The 19,294-nt window shown below is 46.2% G+C and overlaps 1 protein-coding gene across 1 annotated transcript; it reads left to right on the forward strand.

Annotated features, from left to right (window-relative positions):
• Positions 1 to 1,188: 1,188 nt before the first annotated feature.
• Positions 1,189 to 18,751, forward strand: LOC309351881 (acrosin-like). The gene is made up of 5 exons (XM_081880026.1): positions 1,189 to 1,297; positions 5,374 to 5,577; positions 8,083 to 8,348; positions 10,981 to 11,126; positions 17,831 to 18,751. Exons 1-5 carry the CDS (start codon positions 1,224 to 1,226, stop codon positions 18,593 to 18,595), a joined length of 1,455 nt encoding a protein of 484 aa, XP_081736152.1. The 5' UTR covers positions 1,189 to 1,223; the 3' UTR covers positions 18,596 to 18,751.
• Positions 18,752 to 19,294: the final 543 nt, after the last annotated feature.

Genomic DNA, 19,294 nt, shown 5'->3' on the forward strand with positions numbered 1-19,294 from the left:
GTATGCCTCACGTGATCACATTTATGCATAAGAGATCCTCTATATTTTATTCTCTCTCTCTTTTTAAATATTTTAATTCATTCACACTCATAATCACAAATAATGAGCATTACACAAGATTCTTCTGAATATCAAGACTTTCCTCCTCCCCTCCATGGGTTATTTAAGTAACTTTTTAAACTGGATATTATAAGTCCATCTAATTTACAATCCTCCATTGTATCCAAAATCTGTGTAACATTACATTTAAAACCTGCCAAAGAGTTCAGGTGTTTACAGTGGTCTTTCAAATATAATATAAATTTGTCCCATTCTTTGTTAACGTTTTGTTCCTCCTGGTTTCTGATTTTCCCAGTTAATCTTGCCATCTCTGTATAGTCCACATTTTATTCTTGCTGCAACTCTGTGGTTTAAGAAGCGGGACAGCAGATTGCTCTAGGCCACCCAGTAAGCTTGGTGACTGAAGAGGGATTTGAACCCAGGTCCCCGCAGTTCCAGTGGCGCTGTGGGTTAAACCACAGAGCCTAGGACTTGCAGATCAAAAGGTCGGTGGTTCGAATCCCCGTGATGTGGTGAGCTCCTGTTGCTCGGTCCCTGCTCCTGCCCACCTAGCAGTTCAAAAGCATGTCAAAGTGCAAATAGATAAGTAGGTACCGCTCTGGTGGGAAGGTAAACGGCGTTTCCGTGTACTGCTCTGGTTTGCCAGAAGCGGCTTAGTCCTGCTGGCCACATGACCCGGAAGCTGTACGCCGGCTCCCTCAGCCAGTAAAGCGAGATGAGCGCCGCAACCCCAGAGTCGGTCACGACTGGACCTAATGGTCAGGGGTCCCTTTACCTTTTACCACACAGTTCCAGTCCAATGCTACACTGCACAGACTCTATTCTAATCCAAATTTAACAAATAATAATAGTAATGATTCTAAGTAAACTATCTTCAAGCACTCTGCGGGGTTATGGCAATCCTCCTCTTCAGCCGGGCAGTGGAGCATGGTGAACAAAGAGTTAAAGGTTCCTTCCCAGTTTCCCTCTGGCTCCATGCTCAGGTGTTTGAATGCATCCGTGGTGCAGTCCTGAGACTTCTCAATGCACCTTCCTGGGGATCAATGACTCGTTCCATAGGAAACTAAAGAACAACTGCCGGCACTTCTGTGTGATGTCATATAGAACATAGTTCTATATGATGTCAAGCGGCGAGAGAGCAGGAAGCAGCAATCGCAAAGAGGATGAGAAGGCTGCTTCTCGCTCTCCTGGCCCTCCTCACAACCTGCCCTATGCGTGCCGCAGATGACAGCTGCAGGTGAGTGGCCACAGCAGGAGCAGCCTCTGTTCCCCTGGATGATACTGTTGGCTATTTGCAGACTAGTTGCACTGCAGAAGGCGTGCTGGGGAGACCACACATTACAAGGTTCCTTAAGGTGGAATGGAAATGTCAACAGTAATGACCAGGCCAGCCCTGTCCTGAGAGAGTGGGAAGCAGTTGCCTCAGGTAGCAGGTCAGCACAGGCGGTAGCGGATCATGCCCAATGGGGCTCCTCTGCTGTGAGGGGAACTGTCAGCAACACTGACAGGGATTTCTGGGCCCACCACAACTCATCCCATAGAAGGGGTCCTTCCTCAGTGTGAGGCATTGTGGGTGTATTGTACCATAGACCTCATGCACCTGCCTCTTTGCCACAGCGGGAGCAAATCCTAGAATCACAACTCAAGCATCAATGACAAACGACCCTCTGGCCTCTGCTTAAAAACCTCCAAGGAAGGAGAGTCCAGCACCCTCTGATGGACTCCTGCTCAGTGCTAAGCAGTCACAAAGTGAGAGCCAGTGTGGTGTAGTGGTTAAGAGCGGTAGTCTCGTAATCTGGGGAACCGGGTTCGCGTCTCCGCTCCTCCACCTGCAGCTGCTGGGTGACCTTGGGCCAGTCACACTTCTTTGAAGTCTCTCAGCCCCACTCACCTCACAGAGTGTTTGTTGTGGGGGAGGAAGGGAAAGGAGAATCTTAGCCGCTTTGAGACTCCTTAAAGGGAGTGAAAGGCGGGATATGAAATCCAAACTCTTCTTCTTCTTCTTCAAAGTTGAACAGAAGCAGTGAAACGTTCAAGAGTCGTTGTGTCTGTTGTGGCAAAGCAGCAGTGCCACGTGATTTCTCTGGTGCCAGGTATGCCCACAATGTCTCGCTCTGGGGGAAGGAGTCATTTTTCCGGAGGCAGAAAGGATGCCCCCTGTTGGCTATTTGCAGACTAGTTGCGCTGCAGAGAGCTTGCTGGGGAGACCACACATTAGAAGGAACGCAAAAGTAACTTTCGCTAGGTTTTAATAACAAAAACAGAAACACCTTTTATGATATATCAATAAGCTTGACCCATCCACCAGGGTACTGAGAGAGCTAGGTGCTGCTCTTTATATACTATACCCAGTTGCTGACACACCTTAATTAACACAACTTAACAGCACCTGCTATACTGCTTCACAGCTGTAAAGCTAGGTCACGTTATTTGCTCTGGCCCTTAAAGAAATACACATCTTGTGGAACAATGATGAACCTTTACATTTAAAGAGACCATTCAACAGATACCACTAGGTCATTGTGAAGACGCCCTTCCTTGAAAGCTGAATTATGCAGATGGCGTCCGTTCCACAGCCTGCAGGGCGCATCGCTTTGCCAGGCTGGGGACAGGCTTGGGTGCTACTAGGTACCTAGGGTTGCTGTCTTTCAAAAAGTAAAAACCAGGACACCCCACAAGTTGTTGAGCTTTTCTTTTTAGGATGCCACCGAAATTGTGGATCCTACAAATCACCCCTCTGAGAGGCAGCATAAGTAATGCAGAGAGGTGGACCCCTCCTGGTAGAATAGGATAGCCCACTTCCCCTGAATTTAGAAGAGTTGGCTTCAGCTCCTGAAAGCATTGGAAATAATAATAATAATAATAATTTTTATTTATTTATACCCCACCCTTCCCGGTTCAGAAAACCAGGCTCAGGGCAGCTAACAACAAATTTAAAACACTTAATTGATGCAACAAAAAACAGCATAAAATACTGTATAAAACGTGAATAACAATCAATTCAGAATTCAAAAATCAATTTGGGGGGGGGGGAATCCATCCAATAAACATTAGATGATCACCAGGGCTAGCTAGCTAAATTAGTCCTCTTTGGGCCAGCGAGGAGACCAGGAGAGTATTAGCTGTGGGATCCCAGAGCAGGTAATCTTCATAAATGGGGGGGGGGGAGGGAAGGAATGGAAATAAAAGATCAGGCTAAGTTCAAATTGAAAGCCAGGTGGAATAGCTCTGTCTTACAGGCCCAATGGAAGGAGGTTAAATCCTGCAGGGCCCTGGTCCCATGAGACAGAGCATTCCACCAGGTCGGAGCCATCACTGAGAAGGCCCTGGCCCTGGTGGAGGATAATCTGACTTCCTTAGGGACCTCTAAACTATTATTATTCATGGACCTTAAGGTCCTCCATGGGGCAGACCAGGAGAGGCGATCCCATAAATAGATGATCCTTGGGATCCCTTCCAACTCAACGATACTACAATTCTGTGATTCTGACAGAGGCTGGGTGCTGTTGGACATGTGTTTCCCAGCCTTCCCATGGGAAGGCCTTCATTTCATGATGCGCTCCAAAATCAGTGCTCATTGGAGGAGCTGCAACATCTGGCTTGTCCAAGAGGAGACAGCTGCCAGGAAGGCCCACAAAGTGGGAGGCAGGTATCTCTCTACCTGAAACTTTGGGGAATCATTGCCAATCAGGTCTCGGTGGGCTACAAAGACCTATGGTTTTACTTGGCAGCTTCCTAAGTAAAGTATGCCATATTACAGTGTTTCCCAACCTTTGGTCTCCAGCTGTTTTTGGACTACAATTCCCATCATCCCTGACCACTGGTCTTGCTAGCTAGGGATGATGAGAGTTGTAGTCCAAAAACAACTGGAGACCAAAGGTTGGGAAACACTGCCATATTAGACCCCATTGAGACACATGGATTCCTTTTCGGTCTCAATGTATAGCAGCTTGAACATTGCTGTTTCAGTCTTTGTATATTATCTTTATCTTGATTTTATTAGGCGATGGTGAGATATAAACTGAAGGCACACCTGGAATCAGCAAAACACAAGCTTATATCCTCTACATCCCCCTGCCAGAGCATATTCCCTCCCCTGTTTCCCCATTGGCTGGGTATGTGCAGGGTTTATAGCCTATCATGACTGCCTAATTAAAATACTAAAATCCCCGTCTTTGTCCACATCTCCTATTACTCTAAATTTGTCAACCATCCCTCCTAATTATTTTAATCCTTATTTAGTCTGTGTTCCTAGGCTTTGACACATTGACTCAAGTGATAAAGCCATATCCCAACCACCCTAGGTGTACACAGGTTCTATATCTGCTGAAGTGTATAGATAAACCCCATTTCAGCTGCAAGATGCCCTGTTTTCAGGTGTTCTAACCACAAGCCCTGTTAAAGATAAGCTTCTAAGCGAGTTGACGCTTATTTAGTTGAAATATGGTCGGAGTCCGGTAGTGATTTCATGCTCTTTATTGCAGCTTGTAAAACAGTGATTGAATTGCCCCCCAAACCTCAGGCTTTTATATACATTATTTACACAATGAGTCCCTTCTGATTGGCTGATTCTGCTTCCCTCCTGGAGCCTGATTGGTCTTTTCCTGCAGGCCAATCATATGTTGCATTCTAGGATCCTACCAGCCTAATAGGCTAGTTAACTTCCTCCTGGAGCCTGATTGGTTTTCTCCTGCAAGCCAATCAGTTGCATTCTAGGATCCTACTTGCCTATTGTTGTAGGATCCAAGCTTAGTACATAACACTAAATAATAATAATAATAATAATAATAATAATAATAATAATAATAATAATTACTATTTATACCCTGCCCTTCTGGCTGAGTTTCCCCAGCCACTCTGGGCAGCTCCCATTTGAGTGTTAAAAACAATACAGCACTAAATATTAAAAACTTCCCTAAACAGGGCCGCCTTCAGATGTCTTCTAAAAGTCTGGTAGTTGTTTTTCTCTTTGACATCTGGTGGGAGGGCGTTCCACAGGGTGGGCGCCACCACCGAGAAGGCCCTCTGCCTGGTTCCCTGTAGCCTCACTTCTTGCAATGAGGGAACCGCCAGAAGGCCCTCGGCGCTGGACCTCAGTGTCTGGGCTAAACGATAGGGATGGAAACGCTCCTTCAGGTATACATTAGCTGTTGTAACCTTCTGGCCTTTGGTGGGGGAAAAGCGCAACATTTTCATTTCTGACAGCGATGCAAATAGTCTTGGGGAAGCTATTGAAGGGCAGGATATATAAGCTAACCGAGGAATAAATCCTGCCGGTCGCCTTGATGCCCTTTCCGCTGTTCTCCTTTCCAGTGGAATTTGTGGGAGGCGCCCCTTGGCATCCAGCCACAGCAGCTCCCTTCAGATGGGGGGAGGCGTCAACACCTTGCCAGGAACCTGGCCTTGGTTAGTCAGCATCCGGACACCTTTCCGATCAGGTTATCAGCACACCTGCGGAGGGTCCCTCATCAGCGCCAAGTGGATTCTGACCGCAGCCCACTGCTTTAGAGATAAGAGGTGAGCCAAAGGATCTGGGGCGAGAAATAGACTTGTAGGGCAGCTTTAATAGAGGACTGGACAAAACCACAGAGATCAAGCTGTCAGTGCCTATAAACCACAGTTGCTATGCTCTGCCCCTCGTGCTTCTGAATACCAGCTGATGAGAATCGCAAGTGGAGACAGTTGCTGTCTGTGGGAATGTTGAGGAAAGTAGGAGAGGATATATTGATTAAATATTATCCCTCCTCACTTCCGCTAGTGAGCTAGCAGCAGAGCACATTCCCCTTGCACGTTGCTGGCACCAAGTTGATGGATTCGTTAGAATCACTTAAGTTGAGTTGATTGTTCTTGGTGAGTTTCCCCTTTTATTTCCCTCTTAAAAAAACAGTCATCCCTTGGGTTAAATTGTTGGCTATTTGCAGTATGGTAGCGCTGCAGAGAGCTTGCTGGGGAGACCATGCATTAAAAAGGGACTAAAAAATAACTTAAACAAGGTTTTAATAAGAAAAACAAAAACTCCTTATACACTAAATACATCAACAAACAAACCAGACCCAACCACCAACCCATCCCCCAGGGTAATGGGAGAGCTAGGTGCTGCTCCTTATATACTACACCCAATTGCTGAGACAGCTTAATCAACACAACTCAGCAGCACCTGCTATGTTTCACAGCTGTAAAGCTGGGTCTTGTTATTTTGCTCTGGCCCTTGCTCTGGCCCCTTAAAGACATACACATCAGGTGGAACAATGATGAACCTCTACATTTAAAGAAACCATTCAACAGAAATATGCTTCAGGTCGAGTGTTTTCAGGTTACGCTCCGTGGCAACCCAGAAGTAACGGAATTCATTACTTTCGGCTTTCACCGCTCGTGCATGCGCAGACACTCAAAATGACGTCACACGCATGTGCAGAAGCAGCAAATCATTACCTGTGCATGCGCAGACGCGCAGACGCGGAGTCATGGGTTGCATTGTACTCAGGATGCGAACAGGGCTCCGGAATGGATCCCATTCGCATCCATAGGTACCCCTGTAATAACATGACAAGTCGCGTAGTGATTTCTTGCTCTTTATTGCAGCTCATAAACAGTGAAAGAATTTTCCCCAAAACCTTGGGATTTATATACATTATTCACACAATGGGTCCTGTGTGGTTGGCTGACTCTGCTTCCCTGATTGGGCTGCTCCTGCAGGCCAACCCGTTCTAGGATCCTACCTGCCTATTGTTCTAGGATCCAAGCTCAGTACATAACAAAGAGTAAAGTTTACTTACATTCAGTTCACAGTATTGTCCTGAAGGCAGGCTTTATCTTGTAGGTACTGTACATGTGTAGAGAAAAGAAGTCTCGGCTAAGCTTCAGACTTTCTACCTTGTGTCTTCCATCCTCTGGAAGGGTGAGCCATGTGCTGCTGGCTAAGAGCCAGAAGAGAGGAAGATGGCAAAAAAGCAAGGGAGTCCAAAAAGAGGAAGATGGCTGAATGGCTAGCCCTTTTGTAGGGTCTGCTAGGGTCACGCCCATCTACCTGGTCACACAAAGGGGGAGGAGGCTCCACAGCAGGTATGACAGGAAGTCCTCCCTGTCTGGAGCCACATTCCCCTGTGTGTCCACTCTTGTTGTTTAGTCGTGTCTGACTCTTCGTGACCCCATGGACCAGAGCATGCCAGGCCCTCCACTGCCTCCCGCAGTTTGGTCAAACTCATGCTGGCAGCTTCGATAACACTATCCAACTATCTCATCCTCTGTCGTCCCCTTCTCCTTGTGCCCTCCATCTTTCCCAACATCAGGGTCTTTTCCAGGTAGTCTTCTCTTCTCATGAGGTGGCCAAAGTCTTGGAGCCTCAGCTTCAGGATCCGTCCTTCCAGTGAGCACTCAGGGCTGATTTCCTTAAGGATGGAGAGGTTTGATCTTCTTGCAGTCCATGGGACTCTCAAGAGTCTCCTCCAGCACCAGAATTCAAAAGCATCCATTCTTCGGCAATCAGCCTTCTTTATGGTCCAGCTCTCACTTCCGTGTCCACTCTAGGCAACAGGAAATGCTGTGTTTGACTGTTTCAGTGATGACACATCCCACACTGTCACACTCAAGTCCTGCTTGCTGGCTTCTCATGGGGACATCTCATTGGCCACTGTGAGGACACGATGTTGGACCAGATGGGCCTCCTTTGGTCGGACCCTGCTGGAGGGCTTTTCTGACATTCGGCACCTCTTGAAGAGGACAGTGAGCGTTGAGAGCGGAGGGAGGGAGAGAGGCGGAGATTTCACACAAGCGCCAAGGAAAAGCATGAAGGGGGTCATTGCACCCATGGGTGCCACTCTGGCAACCCCAGTGCTAGCTTACGCTCCCCTTCTTGGGGAAGGGGCAGAACTCAGTGGCAGAGCATGGGCACTGCCATCAAATGGTCCCAGGTTCAACTCTGGTCAGCTGTGGTCAGAGCTGCTGTCCATCACAGCAGACAATACTGGGGTAAATAGGCAAAGTGTTGCATGAGACGCTTCCTGTTTTCTTTTTCTGCTCTAGATATCTAGAAAATTGGGAGCTGCTGTTGGGTTCCACCGTGCTCTCCCGGCCTGGCCCTGATGCGGAGGTGCGCTTCCTCAAGAGGGTGGTGGAGCACGAGAGCTACATCCCACAGCAGCAAGTCAACGACATCGCCTTGATAGAGCTGGATGACCCGATCCAGTGCAGTGACTACATCCAGCCCGCCTGCCTGCCAGAGAGCTTTGTGGACGTGTCTGCCATGGCCCATTGCTACATCGCTGGCTGGGGTTACACACAGGAGAAATGTGAGAGAGATGCAGCAATGCCTTGATGCTCCGTTAGGCCTGGGAAAGGATGGGAAGCAGTGAAACAACCATGCAATTAATAAGAAGGAAGCCCAGTCTCTGCTGGCAGTCTCTCTCCCCACCCCACCCCCCCAAAAAACCCAGCCTCCAAGGCCCTAAAAGCATCAGTGCTGAAAAATCAGAAGTACAGAAAAGCTGTACTGTGAGCCAAGGGCATATGATCTCCATACACCTTGGGGCTGCAGCTGGTGGGCTGAGGTCATAACTGAGATGCTTTGAGCTAAGAACGGTTATGTATGCTTTTAAAACAGGGGTCAGCAACCTTTTTCAGCCATGGGCCGGTCCACCATACCTCAGACCTTATGGGGGGCTGGACTATATTTTGGAAAAAAATATGAACAAATTCCTATGCCCCACAAATAACCTAGAGATGCATTTTAAATAAAAGCACACATTCTACTCGTGTAAAAACACACTGATTTCTGGGCCGTCCACGGGCCAGATTGAGAAGGCGATTGGGCCGCATCAGGCCCCTGGGCCTTAGGTTGCCTACCCTTGTTTTAAAAGAAGAAGAAAAATGAAGAGAGGAAAGCGAGAAAGGGGTGGCAAAGCTGAGAGAGAAAGAGTGAAGGCGTCAAAGGAGGGGGGAAAAACACACTGTGTAATATTGGACTGCAAGCAGTAGTCTACAAACGCAGTTTGGCTCGACATCAGTGTAACTGTTGTTGCTTGCCCCAGGGAATCCTGGGAATTGTAGTTCATGAGGATGCTGAGATGCATGTGTTAGAGATCTCTTAACACTCATCCCAGGGTCCCTTGGTGAGATAACTATGAAACCAGTTCAAGTCTGTGGGTTGTTGTCCCAATTCAAGTCATGTCCTTTGATACGCAGAGTTGGAACAGGACAAATGGTTTCCAAAAAGACAGAACCATGCACAAAAGTGGGGGCTAGGGATGAAGAGCAAGGAGGGAAGGGTGCACAGATTTATACGGGCTGCAAAGGGTGCACAGTTTAGGCCAGCCGTGTCCAAACTTTTTTCAAAGAGGGCCAGATTTGATGAAGTGACCGAAGGGCCAACCAAACCTATTGACCTTTTTTAAGGATTGATGATGTTGAGCTTTTTTTAACAATTTCACCCCAAAGTTGTTGAGGGTTGGAGTTGTTGAGCTTTTTTCAGGGTTAGAGTTGTTGAGGGCTTTTTTAGGATTTTACTGCCAGGATTGAACCGATATTAGGCCCCCAAAACGGACTTTGGACATGCGTGGCTTAGCCAAACCTGATGCCCTATAAATGTTGTTCAACACCATCTTCCATCAACCCCACCCAGCATCACCCATGGTAGAGGATGCCCTTCAAATAATAAGCCCTCAGGAAATGTAGTTAAAATCACTGAATGGAAAATGAAATCATTCAATGTCACTCTGAAGGTATGGCTAAGACACAAACCTCTCATAAACTGTAGCAGTGTTAGAAACAGAGATATGAAAGCTAGAAACTGAGATATGGAAGCTAGGAGCTAAATGACACCTTAAGACTAGGTCATGGGCACAACAATGGAATGTCTAGGCACACTTTTTAATAGCAAGAATACAAAGCTGAAAGTGAATGAACTGCAGCTAAAATATTATGTTTGTTTTTCACATAGTCTACTCTAGTCCTTCCGCTGCCCACCCCCCTAATATTCTTAAGGGGGTCTCTTCTCCTGTCTTCAGAGAGTAGCTGGAAGTGGGGAGGCAGAAAAAGGTCCTCCTTTCCTTCCACTCTGCAGTTTTAATCTGAAATTTTAGGTGCAGTACTGTGCCCAGAGCTCAGAAATCGCTTGCCCTAATGAAATCCCCTTGCAAAATGCACCTAGAACAATGGGATTTTTTAAAAAATAAATAAATTTTATTAGTATTTTCCACACAACAACACGAAAAATATCAGAAAATGATAATACACAACACACAAAAACCAACATTCAAAAACTAAAGAAAGGAACAAAAAAACAAAAAAACACACAAATCCATATCTTACAAGTTAATACTATAAACACTAAAACAACAACAAGATATTGACTTCCACCAATCGCACAGCACCTCCTTTATCTCTCATTGTGTCTTCCTGTTTTCCTGATCATCTCTATCCTAGCATCTAGATATAAATCCCTCTTTCTTATCTTTTCAATTCACAAGGTTATTCCAGACTCAGCCAGATTTCTGTCCTCGAAGCTTGACTTTGGAGGTATTCATTTAGGCACTCCCAGAACAATGGGAATTTTGAACACTGAACTGTAGTCTGTTTTTAGAGATACAATGGCCCAACTGTCGCCTTTGTGCGAGTCGATCTGCACCTATTTCAGAAGTTCTGCCTCTGCACACATTCTGATATTGACTTCTTTTATTGACCCAGTCAAGCACATGGAGTGAGATTCACCAGGGAATGGGAACCCCCAGCCCTAGTCCCTGGCAAGGAGCTACTGGGTCAAACAGCCTTCTTAGCATAACTCACCACATAGGGAGGCGAAGGATGGCTGGTTCCAAGGGTTTTTCCCGGGAATAGAAAATGAGTAGACAACAGAGAAAAAGGCTGGAGCGTTCACTGGACGGGTCCTGTGCATGTAGAAATTTCGTAACTGTTTTCTCCTTACAGCGAATGCTCCATCTGACATCCTGAAGGAGGCCAAAGTGGAACTTATTTCCCAAGAAATGTGCAATAGCACTTCCTGGTACTATGGAAGCATCAGAGTCAACAACCTGTGTGCAGGGTTCGAGGCAGGAGGCATTGACACTTGCCAGGTACGTGAATTTGGGCTGCTGCCACTCACCTGCATCTTCCAACTTTCCTGCGTCTTTGGCCAGATACTTCTTCAATTCCCTCATCGCCAGCTGGAGCTGAGGAAAAGTTACAAGGCAGGGCTGAGGTGTGCCCCAGCAAGCATCAAGGCCAAGCGTTTAAAAGGGGAGTAGAATCGTTGGAAGGGACCCCAGGGGGACATCTAGCTCACCCCCCCCCCCCGCAATGCAGGAATCTCAGCTAAAGCATCCTGGACAGAGGGCCATCCAATCTCTGCTGTAAAACCTCCAAGAAAGGGGAGTCCACCACTGGCAAGGGGATAAAATGAGGGCATCTGCCACCATTGTGTTCTGTGCCATTCAGAAAACGTACACGGTCCCAGTCTGATGAAACCTAGCACCTTCTGCGTGCAAGTCAAAGCGATTTGCAAACGTCCCAGAGAAACAGCACCTTACAAAAGATGGCACCTCACCAAAGCTCGAGTTTTTTGGGGAGGTTTTTTTGGATGAAAAAATTCTTTATTGAAATTCATTAATGTCATTACAGATTTAACTTCACACATATACTATATATATATATTTAAATTAGTTTAACTTAGAATGTTAATTTAACCTTCTTTTTTTAAATAATTTTTTATTAAGATTTGAAAAAAATAGCAAAAAGAAAACACCCAATTAAACAAAAAAAGAAAACAAAACAATACATAAAAACAAGTCACATCAAAGGAAAAAAAATAAAAAAGGAAAACAGACAAAAAAGAAAAAAAATGCATACAATCAAGGAAAGAACAAATCAAATCTTTATATAACTTTCTTTCCTTAGCTTATTTCCTTGACCTCCTCATACCTCCCCTCTTTGTATTCTGGTTCAATTAGATATTTCAGCAAATCATTCATCTTTGTTTTTATCCTAATAATTTATCTTAATATACTGTAATTTTACATTCTCTTCTTTCACCAATTAACCATCCATTTTTACTTTATTTAATCTTATTTCTCATTAAAACTAATATATTTGAACTTGATCTCTTAAGACATTTCCCCTAGGGTCATAAAAATTTCATTCCACGATTTTTCCATCACTCATTAATTTTTTAAAAATCTCCATATATACACTTTAAATTCCCAATCTTCTTCCACCGTCTCCCCTCCCCGGTCTCGGCCCCTGCCATCAGTTCCATCAACCCCCAACAGTCCATCAACCTGGAGATCTTATATCCGAGGCTCTTAACTATTCTTCACGTCCCTTCTGCCGATTTTCTTGATAATCTTTGGTGCTAAAAAGCAGATCTCGGGGGAGCTCCAACCCAACGATGCTTGTATTCCTTCTTATCAGGTCTGCCAGATTTCCATAGTTAAGGCTAGGGCCCATAAAGTATTCCAAATCTTGTTTCACAATTCTTCCAAGTCCAAAGGCCCCAAAAGCTCCAATCTCCTCCTGGCTCAAATTCATATCCCAAAAGTCATTTGATCCCTGCATAAGGGGATCTCTCCACCTTTCCTTTTCCAGATCAGGCCAGGCTCCCATCTTCAAAAACTGGCTTCTCCTAATTACAGTCATATAAGGCCTCAACTTGTAATCCTCCATTTGCCTCTGTAGGGTTAAGGCTCCCCCTTGTATTGCTTTATACTCAACAACAGCAACTTTCTCCTTCTCTGATTCATCAATTTGTTCAGTTAAGAAAGATTCCTGTGCCGGGTTCTTGTCAACTTCTATGCTGATGCCCACTTTTGTTCCCAAAATATCAGTATTAGTAGCCATAAAATCTATCTGTTTATGCAGCTTTCTCAACAGATAATTTGTCCTATTCAGTACAGACACTACTTCTTCCTTAGCCGACATTCTTAAGATGTTCAAGGTCAGAACTGGTTTCTCACACTCTTTATCTTAAGGCCAATTTCCCAGCTGCACTCTTGTAACAATGTCCCAAAACTCCCTCTAGAGGAAGACAGTCTCCATTTGTATCATTCCTTTCCAGCACAATTCCAGAAGTAAATTAGTAACAGTTTCCATTTACCTTTTCTTCTTTTTAAGCGCTGAAGCGGACAATGGAAACAATGTCTTTCTTTTAAAGCTAGCCGTCAAACTTGTCCTGTTTACCATCAATGGACTTTTTGCAAACCGTTCCCAGGTTCAGAGATGTGGTGCTTCGATTTTTAATTTTTCACCTTCTCCTGCAGGTTCACTTGATCAAAATTCCCCCCCTCTTCCCCTACTTCCAAGGGGGGTAAATAGTTTCAATCAGTGGAGTTTTAATCCTTTACGTAAGACTTTCCAAGACCTTAGTTAGCAACTACTTTGCTTCAGTCTATTTACAGAAAGGGAAGGTGGACTTCCTGTTTGAGCCTTCCCCGTTCAGTGCCAGATTAAATTATTTAAAAGTTCAATTTCCTGTTCCACTCACGGGTTGTTGTTTAAAATCCAATTGTCCACAGGAAAAAAGTCAGCGCTCTCCGACAGCAGCAGTGCGGCTTCGCTCCGTGAAAGAAGCAGTCGATTCAAAGCACCGCGCCGCTCACCCCACGTCGCTCCGGATTCCCAATACCGGGTCTCCCCGCGAGTAGGGGGGGTGCAAAAGGTGCCAGCTGAATCCCAGGTTCACAGGCTTCTTCTGCCTGTGATTTCTAAGGGTCTCCGCCTTCGCCGTGGTGGTCAGACCCTGTTTTTCACGGAGCCAGTTCCTCCCGATCGGAGGAGCTCCGCCCTTGCTGGAGGCGCTAACCCGGAAGTCCTAACCTTCTAATTCCACTTAGATATCAGCTAAGCTAAAATCATATAATGGTACATGAAGTAAAGTAAAACAACAAGAAACCAAAGTAAAATAAATATAGACTTCCCATCATTTGCCAATAAAGCTGACATTTGTGATTTTGACTGTACTTATAATTATTGTTGTTGTGGTTTAGTCATTCAGTCGTGTCTGACTCTTCATGACCCCATGAACGAGAGCACGCCAGGAGGGAGAAAGGTTGTTTTCTGCTGCTCCAGAGAAGCGGACACGGAGCAATGGTTCCAAACTACAAGAAAAAAGATTCCACCTAAACATTAGGAGGAACTTCCTGACAGTGAGAGCTGTTCGACAGCGGAATTTGCTGCCAAGGAGTGTGGTGGAGTCTCCTTCTTTGGAGGTCTTTAAGCAGAGGCTTGACAACCATATGTCAGGAGTACTCTGATGGTGTTTCCTGCTTGGAAGGGGGTTGGACTCGATGGCCCTTGTGGTCTCTTCCAACTCTATGATTCTATGATTCTATTTACTCCATCTGTGGGAGGGGGCGGGAATTGCCACTCAATGTAGGTCTTTCAAGACCGGTGTTATATGGTCTCGGCGGCCACTCCCAGTCCCCAGTCTAGCTGCCGCATTCTGGATTAGTTGTAGTTTCCGGGTCACCTTCAAAGGTAGGCCCACATAGAGCGCATTGCAGTAGTCCAAGTGGGAGATAACCAGAGCATGCGCCACTCTGGCAAGACAGTTCGCGGGCAGATAGGGTCTCAGCCTATGTACCAGATGGAGCTGGTAAACAGCTGCCCTGGACACAGATTTGACCTGTGCCTCCATGGACAGCTGTGAGTCCAAAATGACTCCCAGGCTGCGCACCTGGTCCTTCAGGGGCACAATTACCCCATTCAGGACCAGGGAGTCCTCCACACCTGCCCGCCTCCTGTCCCCCCAAAAAGTACTTCTGTCTTGTCAGGATTCAACCTCAATCTGTTAGCCGCCATCCATCCTCCAACCGCCTCCAGACACTCACACAGGACCTTCACTGCCTTCACTGGTTCTGATTTAAAAGAGAGGTAGCACTGGGTATTATCCGCATACTGATGAACACCCAGCCCAAACCCCCTGATGATCTCTCCCAGCGGCCGCATGTAGATGTTAAAAAGCATGGGGGAGAGGACAGAACCCTGAGGCACCCCACAAGTGGGAGCCCAGGGGTCTGAACACTCATCACCCACCACCACTTTCTGAACACGGCCCAGGAGGAAGGAGTGGAACCACTGTATGACAGTGCCCCCAGCTCCCAGCCCCTCAAGATGGTCCGGAAGGATGTTATGGTCGATGGTATCAAACACCGCTGAGAGATCCAGCAGAACCAGGAAACAGCTCTCACCTTTGTCGCTAGCCCGCCGGGGATCATCAGCCAATGCGACCAAGGCAGTTTCAGTCCCATGATGAGGCCTGAATCCCAGCTTGTTCTCTTGGCAGAACTCTGTTACAGATAGGTAGCCGTGTTGGTCTGCCATGGTCAAAACAAAATAAAAAAATTCCTTCCAGTAGCACCTTAAAGACCAACTGAGTTAGTTCTAGGTATGAGCTTTCGTGTGCATGCACACTTCTTCAGATACACTGAAACAGAAGTCACCGGACCTTTCTATATAGTGAGAAGGTGGGGAGGGGTATTACTCAGAAGGGTGGTGGGAATGGGTGATTGGCAGATAGCTGCGATGAGCCTGTTGACGACTCTTAACGACTGCAATAGGTCTAACAGGAAAAAGCAAGGGGTGAGAAGGTGAAAAATGGCTTTGTCATGTATAATGAGATAAGAATCCAATGTCTTTATTCAAACCAGGTCTCTCCATAGTTTTAAGTTTGGTGATAAGTTGCAATTCAAAGTAGCTGTTCTATTACAAAGGAATTTCAGAAATAGACTGGAAAGAGAAGCTGCTGAATTGCAACTTATCACCAAACTTAAAACTATGGAGAGACCTGGTTTGAATAAAGACATTGGATTCTTATCTCATTATACATGACAAAGCCATTTTTCACCTTCTCACCCCTTGCTTTTTCCTGTTAGACCTATTGCAGTCGTTAAGAGTCGTCAACAGGCTCATCGCAGCTATCTGCCAATCACCCATTCCCACCACCCTTCTGAGTAATACCCCTCCCCACCTTCTCACTATATAGAAAGGTCCGGTGACTTCTTTTTCAGTGTATCTGAAGAAGTGTGCATGCACACGAAAGCTCATACCTAGAACTAACTCAGTTGGTCTTTAAGGTGCTACTGGAAGGAATTTTTTTATTTTGTTTTGGCAGAACTCTATTAGCCTTCATTTTGAACTCCAAGGCCAAACTTGCTAGTTGTTCCATTTATCTCTTGACTCCCTACTTTAGCATTCCGATCCCCTATAATGAGAAGAACATCCTTCTTTGGTGTCATTTCTATAAGTTGTTGTAAGTCTTCATAGAATTGGTCAATTTCAGTTTCTTCAGCACCAGTGGTTGGTGCATAAACTTGGATTACTGTGATGTTAAAAGGTCTGCCTTGGATTCGTATCTATATCATTCTATCATTTTTTGAGATTGCATCCCAGTACAGCTTTCACCACTCTTTTGTTGACTATGAGAGCCACTCCATTTCTTTTACGGGATTCTTGCCCACAGTTCTTGAGCGTCCTTTTGGCTTTGGCCCAGCCGCTTCATCAGCTCTGAATCTACTTGTACTTGTCCTCCGCTCTTCCTCAGTAGCATGTTGGATGCCTTCCGACCTGAGGGGCTCATCTTCCAGCGTCATAACTTTTATATGCCTGTTGCCTTTGTCCATGGAGTTTTCTTGGCAGGGATACTGGAGTGGCTTGCCGGTTCCTGCTCCAGGTGGATCACGTCTGGTCAAAACTCTCCACTATGACCTGTCCATCTTGGGTGGCCCTGCACGGCATAGCTCATAGCTTCTCTGAGTTATTCAAGCCCCTTCGCCATGGCAAGGCAGTGATCCATGAAGGGGACTTATAATTATTACCTTACATTGAATATACTTTCTAATACTTTCTTACAACCTAGCACAGAGGGAAGATGAGGGACTTTCCTGGAGGTTTTTAAGCAGAGGTTGGGTAGCCATCTACCATGGATGCTTTAGCTGAGATTCCTGCATCATGAGGCTTGGACTAGATGACCCTTGGGCCCCTTCCAACTCGATAATTTGATGATTTTATAATTCATTGACATTTTTATTATATTAAAACAGGCATAGACAAACTCGGCCCTCCAGATGTTTTGGGACTACAACTCCCATCATCCCTAGCTAACAGGACCAGTAGTCAAGGATGATGGGAATTGTAATCCCAAAACATCTGGAGGGCCGAGTTTGCCTATGCCTGTATTAAAGCATATTATTATTAAAACTAATATAATGTAATATATAAAAATAATATATTGAGGTAATATTGTTATATAAAAATAATAAGAACAGCATTTTTTTCTATGACTTCTTATTTTGTTATATACTTCCTTTCCTGCTGCATATCTAGGCACTGAACCACACTTTAAAGTGCCATGTCTAAGTGGGTTGTTTTAATTCCTGCTCCTTTCCTCAGGAAAAGCTGCTCTTTACCGCTGAATTGAAGAAAACAGCAATCTGCAGAAAAAACCAAATTGCTTTTTGTTCCGATTGAACACGAAAGAATGTGTTTTCCTGGGGAAAGTGGCAGGACAAACAAACGAAAAGCACTCAGACCTTGAGCTTGGAAGCACAGACCTGTGTCTAGAAAGGTCAGTGTGGATGAGCCCTCAGTCAGACCACTGGCCATCAGTACTGTCTACACTGACCGGCAGCCATGGCCCTCCAGGTTTCTGGCAGGAGTCCCCCTGTCCACCTGGAGATGCCACTGGGAACAGAACCTGAGACCTTCCTCTGGCAGGGCAGGGGCTCTCTCCACTGAGTGGCTGGCCTTCCCCTTCCTCACACGACTGTCCTCTCCCTTCCCACTGCAGGGCGACAGTGGCGGACCCCTCATGTGCCGGGAGGATCGCTCCGAGCGCTACTGGGTGGTGGGGATCACCAGCTGGGGACTGGGCTGCGCCAGAGCCCAGAAGCCCGGCGTCTACACGTCCACGCAGCACTTCTTCGACTGGATCCAGAGCTACACAAGGCCGAACTCACAACCGCCCCCGGCGCCGACCGAGGAGGAAGAGCAGGCGCCTGAAGAAACTGAGCCACTCGAGCCAAATCTGCACATGTCTGAGTCGGACTGGTCAGAGATATTAGCCCCGCCGCAAACGGAAACAACACCTGAACCAAATCCTCAGCCTCCGCCCCAGGAACCCAAACGACCCAGATTGCTTCGGTTTCCACAGCTGCCACCCGCATCTGAAGCACCACCCCAAAGGGCAGAGCCACAGCCTGTAACAGACACCACGACCATGACCACCACTACCACCACCACCACCACCACGACTACCACCACCACCACTACCACCACGACACCCACCACCACTACCACCACCACCACTACCACCACGACACCCACCACTACCACCACCACTACTACCACCACGACACCCACAACTACTACCACGACACCCACCACTACTACCACAACACCCACCACTACTACCACAACAACAACAACAACGACCCCGTATGATTTCAGACCATATATTACAAAACGCAAAAAGAACAGAGAAATGATCACCAGCGTCAGCTACGGCAGCAGTTGGGGTAACTGGCCTCTCAAACGGGTGCCATTGCAAGCCTGACGTCGGCGTTTGTGATGCAGCCCGTCCTTTTCTTAACTTTATAAGCGTTCAGTTACGCAAGCGAAGTGTTCCACAATGAAGCGTGTCGGTATATCCAATGTGTTGAAATCGTTGTGCTTAAAAATAAAGACATGCCACGCTTTGCTTGTGTTCGAATGGCGATTGCTCAGAGTCCCAATATTGCAAGCTTTGAAATTTTGGAATTGACTGCATTTCGGAAGTGACAGGGCAAAAAAATAAAAGCCACTGGGGCACAGACCTGGAATCCCTAGAAAGTGCAGTACGAAAGGGAGTGTGGATGAGCCCCAAGAGAGGATTACTGGCCTGTCCGCTTTTTGTCTGCATCTCCTCCCTCTACTTTTCCAGGCATCCTTTTGACTTCAGGCTTCATGGTCCATCTTATTGGCAAAACCTATTTGGTGTTTTGCAACTTTCTGACTAGTTGCAGGACATTAGCCAGACCTAGCAGAGTAAACGCAGAATCCACGGAAGCAATTGGCAACTTGGCTGCAGACAGGATAGATGAAGCAGGAACAAGGAACTTGTAGTTAGGTGTTTATTATATACAGTGGACTATTTACAGGAACAGAACACGGATCTTTTGCTAGCTCTCTCTGACACGACTCACAACTCCTACACTCACACAGAACTCTGAACACTGAGCTCAGAACCAACACATTCCAGTTAGCTTGCCATTAA

The sequence above is a fragment of the Podarcis erhardii genome (assembly GCF_964252035.2).
Source record: "Podarcis erhardii genome assembly, chromosome: 10".
Taxonomy (NCBI): domain Eukaryota; kingdom Metazoa; phylum Chordata; class Lepidosauria; order Squamata; family Lacertidae; genus Podarcis; species Podarcis erhardii.

Excerpts from the sequence above, each read along its gene's own strand:
- LOC309351881 (XM_081880026.1), top strand. The coding sequence starts at position 1,224 with ATGAGAAGGCTGCTTCTCGCTCTCCTGGCCCTCCTCACAACCTGCCCT. Across the intron at positions 5,578-8,082 it reads CACTGCTTTAGAGATAAGAG|ATATCTAGAAAATTGGGAGC; the intron begins GTGAGCCAAAGG and ends TTTCTGCTCTAG. Across the intron at positions 8,349-10,980 it reads GGGTTACACACAGGAGAAAT|CGAATGCTCCATCTGACATC; the intron begins GTGAGAGAGATG and ends TTCTCCTTACAG.